The sequence below is a fragment of the Camelina sativa genome, chromosome 4 (assembly GCF_030686135.1).
Source record: "Camelina sativa cultivar CO46 ecotype springtype chromosome 4, ASM3068613v1".
NCBI classification, from domain to species: domain Eukaryota; kingdom Viridiplantae; phylum Streptophyta; class Magnoliopsida; order Brassicales; family Brassicaceae; genus Camelina; species Camelina sativa.
Window position 1 is genome coordinate 25,649,402 of NC_141883.1, and position 17,629 is coordinate 25,667,030.

Consider the following 17,629-nt stretch of genomic DNA (forward strand, 5'->3'; position numbering starts at 1 on the left):
AATTAGGCTTAAACCTCATTATGTATTTATGTACATAATACAAAGAGCGTCATTCGTTTCAAGATTAATGTACATATGATATGACTTGTTGGTATGATTAAGTTTAGACTAAATATGTTTATATAGAACTAAAATGTTGGAAAATGATGCTGACCTATCTGACCCTGACGACGGTCAACCCGACAACATATGACCTCTCGTGGGTCCATCACACGTGTGTCGACATTTAAATCATTTATATACTACTATTTTCAGTATTGAGACTTCAAATTTACAATACGACATGCCAGCGAGATGAACACATAAAAAGGAATTTTAATATTTGTTATTTTTTTTGTTCCATTTGTTCCTCGTCAATTTTGGGGGGAATCACTTTTGTTCTATTGTTTTTTATTTTTTAAAAAATGTAGAGGAAAATAAAAGAAAAATTATTACTATCAAATGGTAAACAAATTGTGGAATAAAGAGGAATATCATATTCCTCCTTATTCTTTTCCTAAAATGTGATCACCAGTTGAAACATAAGATTAAGTTAAAAGACATGTATAAAAACTTTGACTGAAAAAGCAACAATTCAAAGTCTAAACCACAATATAAGGAGATTGTTTACTCAATTCAATTAAGTTAGCGCGAGTGTGACAAACAAAGTTGTCTTTTAGAAAATAAACTAGTGAAGATTAATTTTGTATTTTTTGTGTGAATCGGTGCAATCCATACGTATATTCCAAGTTACATATATAAAAGACGCGTAACCTAAAAATTTTAAAACGATAAAATATTATTTTTCTTTAATAGACGAGTAATCGAGTATAGTATATTTATAAACCTATACATATCTAAATATAAACTGCAATTAAGGTTACGCGTCTTTTACTATCCATGAAAAAAACACAAAATTGAGTAATACATTATGATTACTAGAATTGGAGTCGTCCTAGAGTACGTGTTAATATTTATTTTATTTATTTTGTAATTTTTATTTAAAGTTTTATATATATATGATTGTTTTATTTGTTTTAAATTTTTTTTTCAAACACTATGCCATGAAATCATATGTTAAATATAACTAATGAAAATAACATCTATTTTATAAAATCTATTCTAGTAGATCTAGATTTTGACCCGCGGTACACTGCGATTTAAGTTATTTGATAAAAATATTAATTTCTGTTTGTTAATTTTATTTGATTTGTTTAGTTTTTAAAATTATATTTTGTATTTTGATTGTTAATTATATGACTTAACCTACACTATACCGCATATTAATTATTTTGTTACAGTATTAATTAATCGATTTAATTAGATACGTCTATTAATCTAATATTCATATTGTTAACAAAATAATGAGATGATATTTTATCCATGTAGCACCGAATTAATAACATTTTAAGTTTCTATTAATATCTACTCAAACATGTCTAGCCAATTAACACGTCGTGTGATATTTTAATTCGTTGTACACCTCTGAAAAAACTTCATAAAATCTAAATATATTTTTAAAATTTAAAATGTTTTAATAAAGTTTCTTTTTTTAGAAATTGAACTACTTATAATATTTGAACTTCTTATAAAGTTTAAATATTATTAATATCTTAAACAATTATAAAAATTAAATGTTTTAATAATTGAAATATTAATAATCTTTAAAGTTTTTAAAAAGTTCACAAAATAATGAAATAATATTTTACCCGTGTAGCACCGAATTAATGACATTTTAGTTTTCTATTAATATCAACTCAAACATGTCCTGCCATATAATCCGTCATGTGATATTTTAATTTATATATTTTATTAAAGTTTAAAATGTTTGAATAAATTTTATTATTTTATAAATTGAAATACTTATAATATTTGAACTTCTTATAAAGTTTAAATATTATTCATATCTTAAACATTTTATAAAAAGATAAATGTTTTAATAATTGAAATATTAATAATCATTAAAATTTTAAAAAAGTTATACATTTGAATTTTTAAAATAATTAAAAGTTGAAATTCTTTAAAATAAAGAACCATAATAAAATGCATAATTTTTTTAATTTCAATGCTTGATAAATTAAGGTTTATGCTCATTCGTATTCAGAATCATTTTGGTCTCTTTTTTATTAATATGACTTTGAATCTTTGCCTACTTTTCTTAGGTGATTTGTAGGGCATTTTGTATATTTTTTTTATTCATCTGTTTAAAAAAAAATAAATTACATCATATGCAGAAAAAATCATAAATTTTATTAACTAAATATATTAGATAAAAAATGAAAATAATTTAAATATGAAATAAAATAAATGTGAAAAAGAATCATATATTTTTGTTTTAATTAGGTTGAGAGATTTCTTTATCTTTTAAATGTTACCTATAATTGATTGATATATTACTATAATTAACTAAATCCATACTATCCTTACTTACCAAAAATTAGACTAACTCATATATTATGATACACCTATGTTACAAGTTTATAACAAAAAAGTCATAAATATATCTATTATATAGTTTAGTTCAAAAAAAAAAATATCTATTATATAGTTTACAAAAAAATGTTGTGTACTTCTGTTTCATTATATAGGGGATTTCGTGCATGAGAAGTAAATAAATTTATGTGGAGTATATATATGGTGACAGTTTTAAAGAAACACTATATTTTCATTTGTAAATTCTCTTTATGTTTGAAGCTTAGTTCAAGTTAGGATCACATTCGAAGCTTAGTTCAAGTTCCTTTATCGTTTCTACTTTATTCATATATATTGTGTGTGGTGTGTTACATGTTAATTATGTCCGAAGTTCTCTATCATTAATTATATTAAAGGTTATATATTTTCTAATCGATGTATAGAAAGATAGTACATGGACACAAAGAGGTTGCTTTTCAATGCGGGTCTATGTAATTGCATGCTTTCTAATTTTTAACTCTACTTGCCACTGCGAGCTATAACCCTACTATCATGCGCTATCAATCAGTGAATTTAAACCACTTTTCATCAAATCATTAGTTTCACTTTCTAATCCCAAATACAACACGAATAAAGATTAACCTTGAGTGGAGAAGAAACAAACAGAATTAGGGTAAAACAAATTCTACCTTATTAAAAGGGTGTTTTAGTATTATTTTTTTCTTTATTTTATTATCGAGTATACACGAATATAGGTTAACCTTTAGTGGAGAAGAAACAGACAGAATTAGGGTAAAAAAAATTCTACCTTATTAAAAGGGTTTTTTTTTCCTAACTTGCAATATGAGATACTACTAATATGATCCTCTCCAACCATATCGTCCATGTAATCATATCTGAACACATTTGGAATTTTTTTTAAAAAAATTGTCGATTAACTCAAGTATAGACAATAACGAAATACTGGATTTGAATCGGATTATAATTTTTTGAGTGGGGATTAAAGGGATAACATAAAAATATGTGTGACTAATTAATTAAGCCCGACAAATATAGGAGAAATGTGGCTAGAAAGAAAACCTTTGTAATAGTATAATAATACTACAAAGACACACTTAATTTTGTCTGATAAAAGAAGACGACTTTATGTTATGTGATGCACACAAGTTGAAGATTAGTTTTTTAAAATATCGATTAAGATGGGACATAATGCATAACAGTTACTTAACACAAATCAACATGATTCATATGTTTACATTTCTTTTGAAAGAAGAACCAATAATATCCAAGGCAACTTATGATTATTCTTTTTTACATCTTTTCCTTTACAGAAACTATAATGGATGAGTATGTATGGTGGTGTTAAATTAGGTTTAAGAACCCTAAGGCTTACGCAGTTACGCTGTTCTAACAATTAACCTCAAAGCAGCTTAACTTCCTTTGCCTTATCTCAATGGATGTTTCTATAACATAAAAAAAAAATATTTCAGACAATTTAATTAACACATGTAAAGATTTTCCCTTGATCTAAAGTCCGATGCATCAACAAACTAATTTCATGTTAATTTGACCTACTTACCAACTGGATTTCATTCCTCAATCTTGCAAGATAATCGTTGTTTATAAGTCTCTGTATAATTTTATCCAAAACATGGCGGTCTCATACATATAAGTTGTCAAGACTCAAGATCATATCAAGAGTAAAAGTTTTGAGCTTTGGCTAAAACTTGTTCAGCAAGAGATCATTTCCTTAAAAAGGTAATAAAAGGAGTTATTTCACATTACTAAAAACTTGGAGCAATTTTTCCTGCCAACAGGAAACCTAAACTCTCTTTTTTAGTAACCAAAGTTTTGAGCTTTGGCTCTCATAATCTAGTTGGAGTGAAAGAAAAAGAACAGATAAACCTAGTCTAGAACTTGTGACGACCTTAACGCACTCCTTACACTCTCAAATTCCTTAGCTTACTCCTCTGAATGCTAGCAGTAGTTTCCAAGTCCAGATATTGAATCCTCCAAGTCCAGATACTATATATGGAAATCTTTAACTACAAGACAAAGCACAGAAGCACATCGTCGGCCCGTACTAAAAGAATTCAACATGTGGACTTTAATTGGGCTCATATGTCGGCCCATAAAGATCGGTAAACCGAAAGAAACAAATGGGATGGGGGGGGTGGGTATTTACGTCTTTATACGAGGAAACCCTAAAGAACCCTAATTGTATCGTTTCGTCTGAAGTTGTGCGTGTATATATATATTTCATCCTAAATCAATCTTGTCATCAGCTCAGAACTTTACATTCTCGCCGTCTCTCTGGTTTTTGCTTACGAATTTTTCGATTATAAAAGTTGGCTCCTTTATTATGTTCTTCTTAGGTACTCTGTTTTTCTGAAAGAAGTTTTAAAAGGATCGATTTTTATGAGTTTTTTGTGTGTGTGGAAGAAGAAGAGAGAGATATGATGATTGAACTTTGTTTCCCTATTGGTTTGATAGCCGATATGATGGCATCTTACGTATTAGCTCTATCTGATCTTTCTACTTCTTCTTCTTCTTCTTCTTTGATTTTGATAGTGTTTAGCTTCTTTTTTACATTATGATTCGGGTCATATAATGAGAGTTAAGAGAATGAAGTGATGATTGAACTTTGTTTCCCTATTGGTTTGATTGCCGATATGATGGCATCTTACGTATTAGCTCTATCTGATCATTCTCTTCAATCCTCTCTTTTTTCCAAAATTTAGTTACTAATCAATTATATATATATATATATGTTAGGAACATTGTTTTAAATTTGATTCGTAGTCACTATAGTAGTTTCTTCCATCAGAAGTAACTAGTGTCGATCAATTTACTTGGACGTAGCTTTAATTTCATAATTGATAGAACAAATTTCCAATGAAATATGAGAAATTGAATCGTTTTAATCTGATTAGTTGTTGTCAGTAATAAAGCTTCAAAATCAAGTCAATGTTCTGAATCGGAAACAGAGTGCATAGCTCATGTTAATAAGTCTACGGGCAATTGGACAAGTAATAATAATTAATCAACCCCTACGGCTCTACAACTGAGCTGAAGAGTTTGTTGTTCTTCTTGACAGTGTAACAAAAGATAAGACTCACTTTACAAGCAAGCCAAGTTTATTACTGAAATGATAAATTCAAAAAATAATCTTAATTAGTTCCTTCTATGATGTAATCCGTCATATTGGATTGGACGATTATGTTACTTTCATACCATTTGCAAGAACCGATCATTTATACCAGAAAAGACTCGAGAATTCCAAAGATGAGAATGTGAACTTGTTATTAGCTTCTTTGCCCCCATTCAAGACTACTCTTGCAATAGAACCATTTGAGGAATGTGAAGAGGGCGTGGAGCCCTATTAGGCACCCAGGTATCGTAGTAGTAAACAAACAAAACACAGAAGTCTGGAACTGGAAAGCACACTGCGCCACAAACCTGATGCACAAGCTTGTTGAGTGGCTGAGTAAAATATACGCAATATTGGGGCTATCTGTTGGGCTCATTTAGTAAAGCTTCAGCGTCACAGTGGACTTAGTTGGGCGGTTGGGCCTATTTATCGCCTCATGATAATTCTTAGATTGCAAGAAACAAGGAGTGTTTACTAAAAACTCTATTTACATAGTCTTGAATGAAGACAAGCTTAGTGCTGTTTGGTTTACAAAAACACATAGCGAGTTCCCACCAAAAAGAGTTACTTAAGAGTGAAAGCAAAGAGGAGCATTCTTATATCCATTGGATGATTAAGATGTACTGCTCTTTGTAGTCAGTTGATAACAAGTGACGAGAACGTTAATCAGTAATCACAGGCGATTAAGGTTTTTAAATGAGCTCATCACATTCTCGTTGAAGAGAATTAAAGAGTTATGATTAAGGAAACTGCCATACTGGTTAAATTTTGTACAGTATTAGCCATTCCTCTCCAAAAGTTTCTCTGTTATTAACCATAAACCAAATTAAATACAAAAACATAAAGACACAGGGCTCTCTAGTCTCTACCTTCTTCCTAAGTTTTAAGAGGACTATAATATAGACTCAAACAAACAAACACCAGAACATGCCAATTTCATACTTAGATAATATCATCCAATGTTTAGAGAAACTCTAGCAGCCAACACCTTTGCCTTTTCTTTCTCCAGCAGAGCTTCCATGTCTAAGCACTTCTGCTTAAACTCCTTCAAATCCTCCTCTAATTCTTGAATCCGAATCTCACCATTTTGCTCTTCCACCTTCTTTTCCTTTACTTCCTCAAGCTTCTTCTCCAACCAACCCACCTTAAACCCCGAAACTTTCACGTATGTTAGTGCATTGTCTGCTTCCACCAAATCTTCATTGGATAGTCTCTGTGGTGGTTGGCACAATGTCTCGATTAGGCTGAGCAAGAAAGTCATGCATGCTTTCCTCAGATGTGGGTTCTTTGGTCGGAACTCTTTTGCAATGTCCGGATGTTTTTCAAATATACGCTTCACAAAATCCACCTGCCAAAGGATCAATATACATAATGATCATCTCCTTACAAAGTATTCATCTTTCTAATGTTTCCTTACCTGGGAAGGAAGAACTTGGAAACCATTGACGTCCATGAGTTCACTTACTGGTGGAGTCTCGTTGAGCAGCAATTCATTAGACGTCACACTATCATAATCTACCTTAACCTTTTTCAAAAGTTGTGTTGACTCTTTAAATTCAACTGATACATCTAGTATCCCAATAACTTCAAGCACATCTACCTCAGCAACAATCTTGAGTTCATCGTTCACAAGAAACCCATCATCTTTGGCATAAAGTTTTGGAAGGGGAAGCATTTCTGACAAACCCCATCCTGGAATCTTTTGATACACACTATGCTTTCAAGTCACTCAAGTTTAGACTTTCTTATGAAAGCATAGTGTGTACCCATAGCCATCAATCTGTCCATAGCCATCAATCTCGTTCATTTCCTGCAAACATAATACTGATTGCTTTAGTACCAATCACTAACGAGGATAAATGTTACCTTTTCAAAATTAATGGAGATGGCATATATAAATTGATCCCTGCCAACAGGACATTCTGAAGAAATGTCACACTTCAATCACTAACGAGCATACAAGACTTACCCTGTTGATATCATAAACCTCAGTTGTAATTTGACAGTGAGTAACAAACGATCCCATCAAATCATCTCCACTGTATTTTAAAAAGCATACCTGCTGCTTCTTTAGGTAACATTATCAATTTAGGGCCTGAGTTAGATACTTCTCCTCCACCCATCAATTTCACTAGCTCATCATGTACAATCTGCAACATAGCTATGATAAGCCATACTTCTTCAGTCAAGTTTAATGTTTCCGAGCCAGCTATCAAGGCTAATAATAATTCATGGGTAAAAAAAAAACAGTGCAAAAAAGCGAACCTTAGCCTTTTGAGTTTAATCTGCAAGCAGCCTCCTCGAGTCCACCAGTCAATAGAACAAACTCTTCACTTGGCTCCTAGTGTTATGTGTATCTTCCATGGCCATCAAGTCTTCGATTTCACCCAACTCCATAGCTATCGTCTCGCTACTCAACAGAGAACATCATAAAGAAGACAAAATAACAAAAGAAAAAATTAACAAAACCGCCCAACAGAGATCAAAACGAAAAAAAGAAGAAGCAGAATTGGAAGGCAAACCGTGGAGGAGACAAGAGAGAGAAGCTGAATTACAACTCGTATAACTGGAAGTCAGAACTTTGCACTCATTTTCTTCTTCAGCATCTTCTTGACGCATCTATAAAGACAGATGAAGAAGGATTCAGTGTAGAGAGAGAGAGGGGAGAAAAAAAGTTTCATAGTAATTTTACTGAGAAATAACTTACAACTTCTGTTGCCTTCTCTACAAATGAAAGCACATATTCCTTCCTAATATTCTTCCAGCCATTCGATCTTGCTAAAAGGGTTCAAGATCCTCCATCCGCTCTCCACGTCCTACCAGTTTAATCGGTTTTCCCTATACCTATTGACACCCAATTAAGAGTAAACTATTAACGTAAAACGTTAATTAAGTATATTTCTATGACATAATTGATCAAAGAAGAAGAACACAAACCTCCTTGACACTCAAAACCACCTCTTGAATCACCATCTAGATTTGCCACAATGGCTTCTGTGAATCCTATATATTGAATGTTGTCACTAGAGCTGTAGGAAGCACATAAGCTCATCTTAGTATATGACGGATGCAGGAGCAGTTCTGAAACAAATATATTTTCAGGATGTTTCGAATCTTCTTGACGTAAAATACAAAAAGCGTACCTGCAGTTTCTTGTCTAGTAATGGCATCAAAAACTAGTAACACTTCTGCGGGGGTTATAGAAATTTCTTCACGTCTTTTACTTCGTCCATCATGCCTTTATCTATCTGTCACCAATAATCAATTTCATAACTAAAGCGCCAATGGATTTATGATACAAAAATGACTCTCAAAGAAGAAATCTTACCTGAAGCCTCCCTGCAGAATCCATAATATCTACATTACTCTTTTTAGCTTCTTTTAGACCTTGCTTTAGCTATATCTGAAGGTTGGTATACATTCAGCAATAAGCATGCAAGACTTTCCCTGCAGATATCATAAACGTCAGTGTAATTTGACAGAGAGTATCAATCAAAATCTCGACTTTATTTTGGAAAAGCATACCTGCTGCTTCTTTTGGTAACAAGCTTGGCCTTTGAGTTTGATCTGCAAGCAGCCTCCTGAGTCCACCAGTCAACTGAACAAACATCTCGGCTCTTCACTTGGCTTCTTCTGTAATGAATCTTCCATGACCAACAGTCTTCAATTTCACCCAACTCCATAGCTCTCGTCTAGCTACTCAACAGAGAACATCACAAAGACGATAAAATAACCACACAAAAATCAATCTTACAAACCCACCCAACAGAGATAAAAACGAAAAAACAAACTGAAGCAAAGTTGGAAGGCAAACCGTGGAGGAGAGAGAGAATCTGAATTGCTGGTTGAGGAAGCAAGAACGTGTGATTAAGAACAGTAGCAGACACCTTAGTTTTGGCTTCATACATACAAGTCTCGATGGTTTTGCAATCTTCACCAAAAATACTTATCTGATTTTTGTAAGAAAAAAGAAAGAGAGAAATATAAGGATTGCAAAGAAGAAGAAGGATGGAAAGAGAGAAAGTGAGATGAGAGAGTACCAAATTTGATTGTATCGGAAGAGGACTTCTCCAGGGACTCGTCTTCTTTGCTTCCTCTTTAGATCAGAGAGTACCAAATACTTCTCCTCCACCAATCAATTTCACTAGCTCATCATGTACAATCTGCAACATATCCATGATAAACCACAGTTCAGTCAAGATTAATGTTTCCGAGCCAACAACCAAAGCTAATAGCTCATGGGTAAAAAAGAAAACAGAGAAAACCGAACCTTGACCTTTGAGTTTACTCTGCAAGTAGCCTCGAGTCCACCAGTCAACAGAACAAACATCTCGGCTCTTTACTTGGTTCCTAATGTATATTTGATGGCCAACAACAGTCTTCGATTTCACCCAAATTTTATAGCTCTCGCCTCAGCTACTCAACACAGAACACCGCAAATTAGAAGAAGCTTCCTTAACTTTTTGGTTTTTTTTTTTTTTTAATTCTGAACAAAAACAACAACCTTACTAAAAAAGCAAATTTGAGGAAGCGGACAAGGGAAGAGAAAGACCTATATATACTTTATACTTAGCTTCAAGCTTTTCAGACACATCCAACTTATGCAAACCTGCGCAAAACGAAACATAAACCTGTGATTCTTGTTACACAAAATAAAAGCCATAAACAAAACAAAAACAAAATGTACCTGATTCTTGACTCAGTGTTCAGAGCAACCAACACTGTATCTTCAATCCTCTTGGCTGCCTTTCTTCTCCAAATCTGTATTTCAGAAGCATTGCAGCGCTGAGGATGGTTGCCAATTGGTTTGCCTTATCCTGGAAATTCAAAGAATCAAGAAGTTGTGCACTTTATTTTTGGCATAGGAGTAGTTTTGATATCAGGGAACAAAAGCCGTGTTTGTTTGTAGAGTAGAGTTAGAACCTGTCCAGCAATACTAGGTGCAGAACCATGTTTAGATTCAAAGAGTCCAGGTCCCTGTATTAAACATGGCGGGTTTATGTATGTTCAGCAAAGATCGTACTTCTGCATACTCAAAGATCAGATTGTTTTCTATTCACCGAATCACTGAGACTAGTCAGCATTCCTATCCTTCCTGTAATCATTGAAGCTTCATAGGATAACATATCACCAAAAATGTTGTTATCCTTCCTGTAATCATTGAAGCTTCATCGGATAATATATCACCAAAAATGTTGTTTGTCCCAATGGTGTCAAACTGCGTATATGAAACAATTAACCCATTGTAAGTGTTTACATAATTTTCAAAGCGCCATCAATACTAACTATTTTGGCAAATACACGTACCTGTTTGGAGTCAAGAACAAGCTGCATCGTAGCATTGTCAACATACATATGTGACAGCTCAACATCAGGATATTCAGAGGCTAGAGCTGTAACTCATTTCATCCATAAAATTGTGGCCTGCAGAGAAAAAATCGCATTGATATCAGTGTTATATGCGTTCCCCAAGAAACAAGAGAGAGGAAAACAAGTAAAAGAAAACGTAACTATCAACCTTACTTCGAAGCATTAGCTTTGATATCAGTGTTATATGCGTTTCCGAGCAGTCTTGAAGGCAACAAGAGCAACGAATCAATCTGCGGAACATAAGAAATGCTTAAAAATATTAGTCCGTAAGAAATGCTTAAAAATATTAGTCCGTAAGAAATGCTTAAAAATATTAGTCCAAGTCATCTGAGATTTTCAATCAAGCACCCCGTGGGTCTTTTCAGTACTAAACCCAAATTCTTCGCCATTTTCATTGGTCTTTATGCCCTTGGTCTCCAGAATAAATACCTGTTACCATGAGACATCCTATTTAATGATATTGTCACACTACAGAACGAGAAAAAAAAGGAATTATGATCAGTTCTAATAACTAATTAAACTGACCTCAGCCTCATGTAAGCTCATTAACAACCATTAGATCAACACATTCTGCTACCTCTCTCTTTAAGGCGAAAGCATCCACTAACTTAAAAATAAAAAAATAATATGAAGTTCACACAAGAAACAAAGTTCAGCAAGAAATATCTGAGATTAGGCTGAGGATGGTTACCTGTGGACTAGGGCAGAACTATAGCAGGTCTCAGATTTGCGCAGACTTCAAGACCTGCACGAAGCTGAAGTAACCCTTTCTCAGGCCTCAGATGCTTTTCATTGTTATCCCACTTCTACCTTAAATTATACCAACGTAAATTTCTATTTCCCAAAAAAATTTAGAGGCAACAACATAAGTTGGGACAAGTGAGAAGAAGACCTTCCAATGGCTCCAAGAAGCACATTCTTTTGCAGCGATCCGGAAAGGGAACTCCCAAAGCAGCTCTTCCAATGGGCATCCCCCCGAAGCTAAATTTCATTCCTGATACAGAGCACAAATGCAATATCTTAAACATATCAGTGGCAAAGATATACCCCCTTCGATTACATCCAAATAAACCCTACCCACAATTCTAAATCCCTTTCTTCAAAAAAAAAATCTCGCCATCTTTCAATTAGACAGAAAACAGAAAGTTCTCGCAAATGAACAAGAGAGAGAACCTTCCAAAGATTTAGCTTGCTGAAGCACATTTTTGGCAATTGAGACAACCTCCGGCCGCGAGATCTGAAACAATATCACCAACAATGAACCAGTCAGAATGGTATCGAACTGGAACATCACAAATTTAAATTGCATTTTGTAAGAATCATTGCAGTCAATACATGAGGAACTGGAAAAAGTGTTCCAAATTGGACTGGCTTTACGAAAAGAAAACCTGTCCTGGGTACCGAACAAGATCCATCGCAGCTGTGTCAATCAACAGATGACTCACTTCAACCTCAGGATACTCTGAAGCCATTGTTGTGACTCTTTTCCTCCACAACATTGATCCCTGCACCCAAAGAAATTTCAGGAAAAAACACATGGATTCTGGATCTATTTCATCATTTCTAATTCAGTAAAGAAAAGAAAGACACAATCTTCGACTCTTTTATAACCAAAACAAATGGAAAAATTATAAACACGATCAAGAGCAAAATTAAATTTTTGGCTAAACACTTATAGCTCCCGGATGATCAAAAGGTCAACCCCTTCAGCTGTGTCTTTATTTAGATATGTCAAATCAACCAACTAAGGCATAGAAAATGTCCAAAGACTATTAAGTAAAAGGCTTTGATGAACATAAGCAGTGATACTGTACCTGTAGTAAAAGTGTAATACTGTGATCGGTCATGAATTGACAAATACTTCAAGAGCTGCCCGAAGCTGCAACACACACCTGTTTCACCCAAAAGAAACAAACAAAATGATTTAAAAGCAAACTCGACTTACTTTTATGGAAGTGGACAAGGGAAGAATAACGAATGTTACCCTTTTGATCAGTTTCATGTTGTTACTGTAAGAAAGCCGGCTACCGTTTTTGTTCTGAATCTACTTCATCCTTGAAAAAATCTGAGTCAATAAACCATTGTCCTTGTTGGGACACATGAACACACACACCTGTTACCCAAAAGAAAGAAACGAACATATTATAAATCTTACCTCTAAAATACAACACATGAACATGAAACTGGAATATAATAAATCTAGAAAATGTAATACATCTAAATTTTGTAAATCTTACCTCTAAAATATAAATACCAGGTGGAAACTGGAGACAACGCTTTCTCAACAGCCTTTTCATAATTCTCAAAGTAATCACGGAGTCCCACATTTGGATTCTCCACTTAAGAAACTTTCGTTGAAGCTATTGAAGATGAAATTCCTGCAACGGTAAGAAAACGAGTCCTTGTACATTAATAACACACATCCATCAAGCTATAAAATTGTTCTAATGTGATGATAATCTCTGATGGAGGATATTTACCTTGAGTTATGGCAGATGTGGTGAACTTCTTTGTGGTGCAGGCAAAAGCTGGAGCTATGGAGTGAAGAGCTTAATTTGTGTAAGGAGCTTAACAGACATCTTCAACTATTGGCAAGAAACAAGAGAAAAATAACAAAAAAAGTTAGTTAGAATCGTTTATAAGTTTCATGGAAACAATAATTGTAAGGAAACAAAGAATAAAGATTGATGCTTACATTCACCATCATCTGCCTGATGATTATAATCGTCGTCATCATCATCGAAGTCTTGATTCTACAAAAACAAAAATTTTAAGAAGAACAAATTTTAAAAGCAACTTGAGAAGAAGAATCACAATGTTGCATTCCACCATTAATTCGGAAAATAAGTGGAACCTGATAATAATCTCCGTAATCAGATTCTTCAACTTCTTCATCATTTTCTCCTTCTTCTTTCTCAACCTTTCCTTCAGCCTAACCAACCATAACTCAAAAATGTTACTGTGAAGAGCTCAAAAAAAACAATTTTACTGGAAAATGTTTTTTTCATACCTTATACTTAGCTTCAACCTTTTCAAGAGAAACTGCAAAACGAAACATAAACCTGAGATTCTTGTTACACTGTTGATAAAACAAAAACAAAAAGAAACAAATAGAACAATGTACCTGCTTCTTGACTCCATCACAGGCCGTGCTCTTCGAGAATCTGAAATTGCATTACGATTTACTAATTGACAATTGCATTGACTAGAAGATGAATCTAAAACAAATAAAAGTGAGGAGATGAATCAAGATCCAAACAAACCTCCAAGAGGATCTTTCGGGAAGTTATCAGGTCTCAGAAGAAGAAGAAGAAGAAGAAGAGAATCATAGAAAGATCCCTTCTTGTTAGACTTGATCTTGTGCTTCAACGAGTCTGAGAACATCTAAATTCTCATTCTCTGATATGATTGTGGAAAACTTTGAGAAAAAGCTCTTAGCTTTAAGAGGGATATGATTGTGTACTCCATTTGGCTCGGTAAAATCAAGGGTTTAGCTTTGAATTCTGGTGCCTTGTCATCGAGTTCCACTTCAGTAGTACGTTGTTATTCAACAAAAGAAAGGACCATTGGTTAAGGGAGATAGATAAACTTGAAACAGAAGAAAATAAAGAAAAGCAGAGAGGATTTTGAGATGACTTACAGTGAAGAGGATTTTACCATCATTTGTGTCCACGACTCAGCATCATCCTTAATAATATCTCCATCATCTAGAGAAGCACAAGCAGGAAAAACAAAACCAAAAAAACTCAGTCTTATATATGGATGGGGAATTGAAGCAAATGTATTGAGTGATTGCAAGTAAAAAAACTCAAGTCTCAAAATTTTTTGTTGGTTTGATGTGGTCTCACTTGCCTGACTTGTTCGAAAACATCAATGGAGTCTTGGCGTCGACGATTGAGCTACTTCTCTCTACCAAAAGATTTCAGTAGTTCCTCGCAACACCATGATCACTAGTCATGTCAGAATTGGAACTAGCAGGATACTGAAAAAGAAAGGCAACCAATAATGTAAAAGTTTTAAAAAATAAGGTAATTTAAGTGTTCAAGGTTTGTTTTCTAAACTTCATACCTCAGGGCAGAGATGCAGTCTCTTGTCATTGGCATTTTAAAAAGACGAGGATAGATAAAGAGATCAACTGGGCTCAAAGTGCTAGACCTCCAGAGACGCATCATGACAGCTCAACCAAACCACAGATTACCGTCCTGACAACATACTTACCAGATAAGCCCCCTCTCAGTGCTAAACATTCATGCTTTCGTACGTCCTTGAAAAATATGATTCATCGTCCTGTTTGGAACACACAGCCACAGACACAAACCTGTTTCGTCAATTCACCACCCAAATGAAAGAAACATGAATAGAGAATTAGAAGAAGAAGAAGCTTCCTTAATATATAAACTCATAGCAAATCTCCGATCTGCACAAAAATAGAGAATTAGAAGAAGCTTCCTTAATATATTTTTTTAAGTCTGAATTATCACAACCAGCCTTAGTGAAAACAAAATGTAAGATTATACAGGAACATGTTTTTTTTAATACCTTACACTTAGCTTCAAGCTTTTCAAGCAAACCTGCGCAAAACGAAACATAAACCTGAGATTCTTGTTACACTGCTGATAAAAAAAACAAGAATCAAATAAAAACACAATGTACCTGCTTCTAGACTCCATTTGGCTCTCTTCACAGGCCATGTTCTTCGAGTATCTGAAATTGCAATACGATTTATAAGTTAACAAATAAAACAGAACCTGCAATGTAAGAAACTTGCTGACTTAAAAGATTGGCAAATTGAAGTGGACCGTGGAAGGAAGACGTATCGAGTCAAAGACGCCTACAACTAGAAGAATCAGTTTGATGTTGTTACCTTTTTGGTTCTGAATCTTCATCATTCTTCAAACCCATAGCATATCTCCAATCTGCACAAAAATAGAGAATTAGAAGAAGCTTCGTTAACTATTGATTTTTTAGGTCTGAACTAAAAGAACAACCTAGATAAAAAAGCAAATTTTAGGAATCAGACAAGGAAAGAGAAAGACCTATATATACCTAATACTTAGCTTCAAGCTTTTCAAACACATTCAATTTATGCAAACCTGCGCAAAACGAATCATTTAGCTCTCTTCACAGGCCACTCTTCGAGTATCTGAAAGTGCATTACGATTTATACCTTATACTTAATTTCAAGCTTTTCAAGCAAACCTGCAAAACGAAACATAAACCAGTGATTCTTGTTACACTGTTGATAAAAAATAAAATAAAAACATAAACAAATAAAACACAATATACCTGCTTCTTGACTCCATTTAAAAAGAAGAATCAGTTTGATGCTGTTACCTTTTTGGTTATGAATCTTCTTCATTCTTCAAACCCATAGCATATCTCCGATCTGCACAAAAACAGAGAATTAAAGGAAGCTTCCTTAATATATTTTTTCCAAGTCTGAATTATAAAAAGCCTTATTGGAACAAAAAAATCTGAGATTATACTGGAAAATGTTTTTTTCATACCTTATACTTAGCTGCAAGCTTTTCAAGCAAACCTGCAAAACGAAACATAAACCTGAGATTCTTGTTACACTATTGATAAAACAAATAAAAAGAAGAAACAAATATAACAATGTACCTGCTTCTTGAGTACTCCATCCATTTAGCTCTCTTCACAGGCCGAGCTCTTCGAGTATCTGAAATTGCATTATGATTTATAAGTTAACAATTGCATTGACTAGAAGATGGATCTACTAAAACAAATAAAAGAGAAGAGATGAATCAAAATCCAAACAAACCTCCAAGAAGATCTTTAGGGGAAGTTATCAGGACTAAGAAGAAGAAGAAGAGAATCATAGAAAGGTCCCTTAACTTGGGCTTCAACGAGTCCTCTCATTCTCTGATATGATTGTGAAAAAAATTGAGAAAAAGCTCTTAGCTTTAAGAGGGAAATAAAAAAAGCAAATTTTGAGGAAGCGGACCAGGGAAGACAAAGACATATATATACCTTTTAATCAATCAGTTTGAATGATGTTGTTACTTACTGTTAGATCGCCGGCGACCCTTTAATTGTTCTGAATCTAAGTCATTGTCCTTCAGGTTGGAACACGAACACAACACCTGCTTCACTCAAAAGAAAGAAAACAAACAAACTCTTGATTTTCAGAAAGCAAAAAACATTCACCACGGAAATCAAAACCGATTCATCTTAGGGTTTTAGAAGGAAACACTAAACGATACCTCCTCTGACTTCTTCAGTCCGTTTGCTCTCTCTCGCTCGCTCTGTCTCGCTCTTCCTGGTTGGAACACGAACACGGACCTGATTCACCCAAAAGAAACAACCCCATCAATTAAGAGCAAACCCATTACACAAACAAAAGTGAAACTCTTGATTTCAGAAAGCAAAAAAACATTCACCACGAAAATCAAAATCGATTCACCTTAGGGTTTAAGAAGGAAACACGAAACGATACCTCCTCTGACTTGTTCTTCATGTCTGTTTGCTCTCTCTCTCTCTCTCTCTCGTCGCCATTATAATCGAACCCTCTCTCCCGCTCTCTGAATAAGTGAAGAGCGTTTGTGAACTGATTATGATTTCTCTATCTGAAGGTAAAGTATTTATAAACAGAGACGACCGACATTAAAAAAATTGGAAATTCCTAGTTTCTTTTATTGTTTACAAAAGGAAATTACAAATTATAAAAAAAAGGAAATCAGTAATCACTAGTATATG

General features: G+C 33.9%; 1 protein-coding gene, 2 non-coding genes and 1 pseudogene across 14 annotated transcripts; 2 read left to right on the plus strand and 2 right to left on the minus strand.

Annotated features, from left to right (window-relative positions):
• Window positions 1–4,840: 4,840 nt before the first annotated feature.
• LOC147946194 (small nucleolar RNA Z102/R77) lies at window positions 4,841–4,927 on the plus strand. Its single transcript, XR_015597973.1, has one exon. It is a non-coding gene; the product is annotated as a small nucleolar RNA Z102/R77 (small nucleolar RNA).
• An 87-nt stretch (window positions 4,928–5,014) lies between these two features.
• On the plus strand, window positions 5,015–5,101 carry LOC147946195 (small nucleolar RNA Z102/R77). The gene has a single exon (XR_015597971.1). It is a non-coding gene; the product is annotated as a small nucleolar RNA Z102/R77 (small nucleolar RNA).
• A 1,199-nt stretch (window positions 5,102–6,300) lies between these two features.
• On the minus strand, window positions 6,301–7,939 carry LOC104781739 (MATH domain and coiled-coil domain-containing protein At3g58210-like; annotated as a pseudogene). The gene is made up of 6 exons (XR_015596326.1): window positions 7,870–7,939; window positions 7,602–7,760; window positions 7,409–7,464; window positions 7,309–7,352; window positions 6,960–7,254; window positions 6,301–6,890 (listed from the first exon to the last, which is right to left on the minus strand). The product of XR_015596326.1 is annotated as an MATH domain and coiled-coil domain-containing protein At3g58210-like (transcript).
• Window positions 7,940–10,104: 2,165 nt separating this feature from the next.
• On the minus strand, window positions 10,105–17,488 carry LOC104784142 (3-isopropylmalate dehydrogenase 2, chloroplastic-like). 11 transcript variants are annotated; one of them, XM_087510763.1, is made up of 34 exons: window positions 17,337–17,488; window positions 17,137–17,215; window positions 16,941–17,016; window positions 16,535–16,592; window positions 16,420–16,451; window positions 16,247–16,298; window positions 16,006–16,111; window positions 15,777–15,828; window positions 15,566–15,616; window positions 15,452–15,483; window positions 14,981–15,329; window positions 14,765–14,894; window positions 14,553–14,619; window positions 14,176–14,439; window positions 14,037–14,076; window positions 13,923–13,954; window positions 13,767–13,837; window positions 13,608–13,665; window positions 13,393–13,497; window positions 13,150–13,290; window positions 12,897–13,025; window positions 12,727–12,804; window positions 12,301–12,417; window positions 12,086–12,149; window positions 11,805–11,906; window positions 11,604–11,667; window positions 11,438–11,519; window positions 11,261–11,341; window positions 11,061–11,142; window positions 10,850–10,966; window positions 10,603–10,760; window positions 10,466–10,519; window positions 10,230–10,359; window positions 10,105–10,151 (listed from the first exon to the last, which is right to left on the minus strand). In XM_087510763.1, the coding sequence occupies exons 22-26, from the start codon at window positions 12,757–12,759 to the stop codon at window positions 11,651–11,653; spliced, it is 333 nt and encodes a 110-aa protein (XP_087366889.1). In that variant the 5' UTR covers window positions 12,760–12,804; window positions 12,897–13,025; window positions 13,150–13,290; window positions 13,393–13,497; window positions 13,608–13,665; window positions 13,767–13,837; window positions 13,923–13,954; window positions 14,037–14,076; window positions 14,176–14,439; window positions 14,553–14,619; window positions 14,765–14,894; window positions 14,981–15,329; window positions 15,452–15,483; window positions 15,566–15,616; window positions 15,777–15,828; window positions 16,006–16,111; window positions 16,247–16,298; window positions 16,420–16,451; window positions 16,535–16,592; window positions 16,941–17,016; window positions 17,137–17,215; window positions 17,337–17,488; the 3' UTR covers window positions 10,105–10,151; window positions 10,230–10,359; window positions 10,466–10,519; window positions 10,603–10,760; window positions 10,850–10,966; window positions 11,061–11,142; window positions 11,261–11,341; window positions 11,438–11,519; window positions 11,604–11,650. The 11 variants fall into 11 exon arrangements, with proteins under 11 accessions (XP_087366889.1, XP_087366888.1, XP_087366893.1 ...); XM_087510762.1 differs by lacking the exons at window positions 17,137–17,215; window positions 17,337–17,488 and adding exons at window positions 15,949–16,005; window positions 16,695–16,795 and having other exon boundaries at window positions 11,604–11,657; window positions 13,767–13,832; window positions 16,080–16,111; window positions 16,904–17,016; XM_087510767.1 differs by lacking the exons at window positions 12,727–12,804; window positions 12,897–13,025; window positions 13,150–13,290; ... (17 more) ...; window positions 17,137–17,215; window positions 17,337–17,488 and having other exon boundaries at window positions 11,604–11,722; window positions 12,301–12,700.
• Between the last annotated feature and the right edge of the window lie 141 nt (window positions 17,489–17,629).

Bases quoted from the DNA above. Each gene is read 5' to 3' on its own strand.
- LOC104784142 (XM_087510762.1), bottom strand. From the start codon at position 12,759: ATGACCGATCACAGTATTACACTTTTACTACAG. The intron at 12,418-12,726 runs GTACAGTATCAC...CTTTGGGTGCAG, and splicing joins GTATTACACTTTTACTACAG to GGATCAATGTTGTGGAGGAA. The intron at 12,150-12,300 runs GTTTTCTTTTCG...ATATTGTTTCAG, and splicing joins TTGTTCGGTACCCAGGACAG to ATCTCGCGGCCGGAGGTTGT.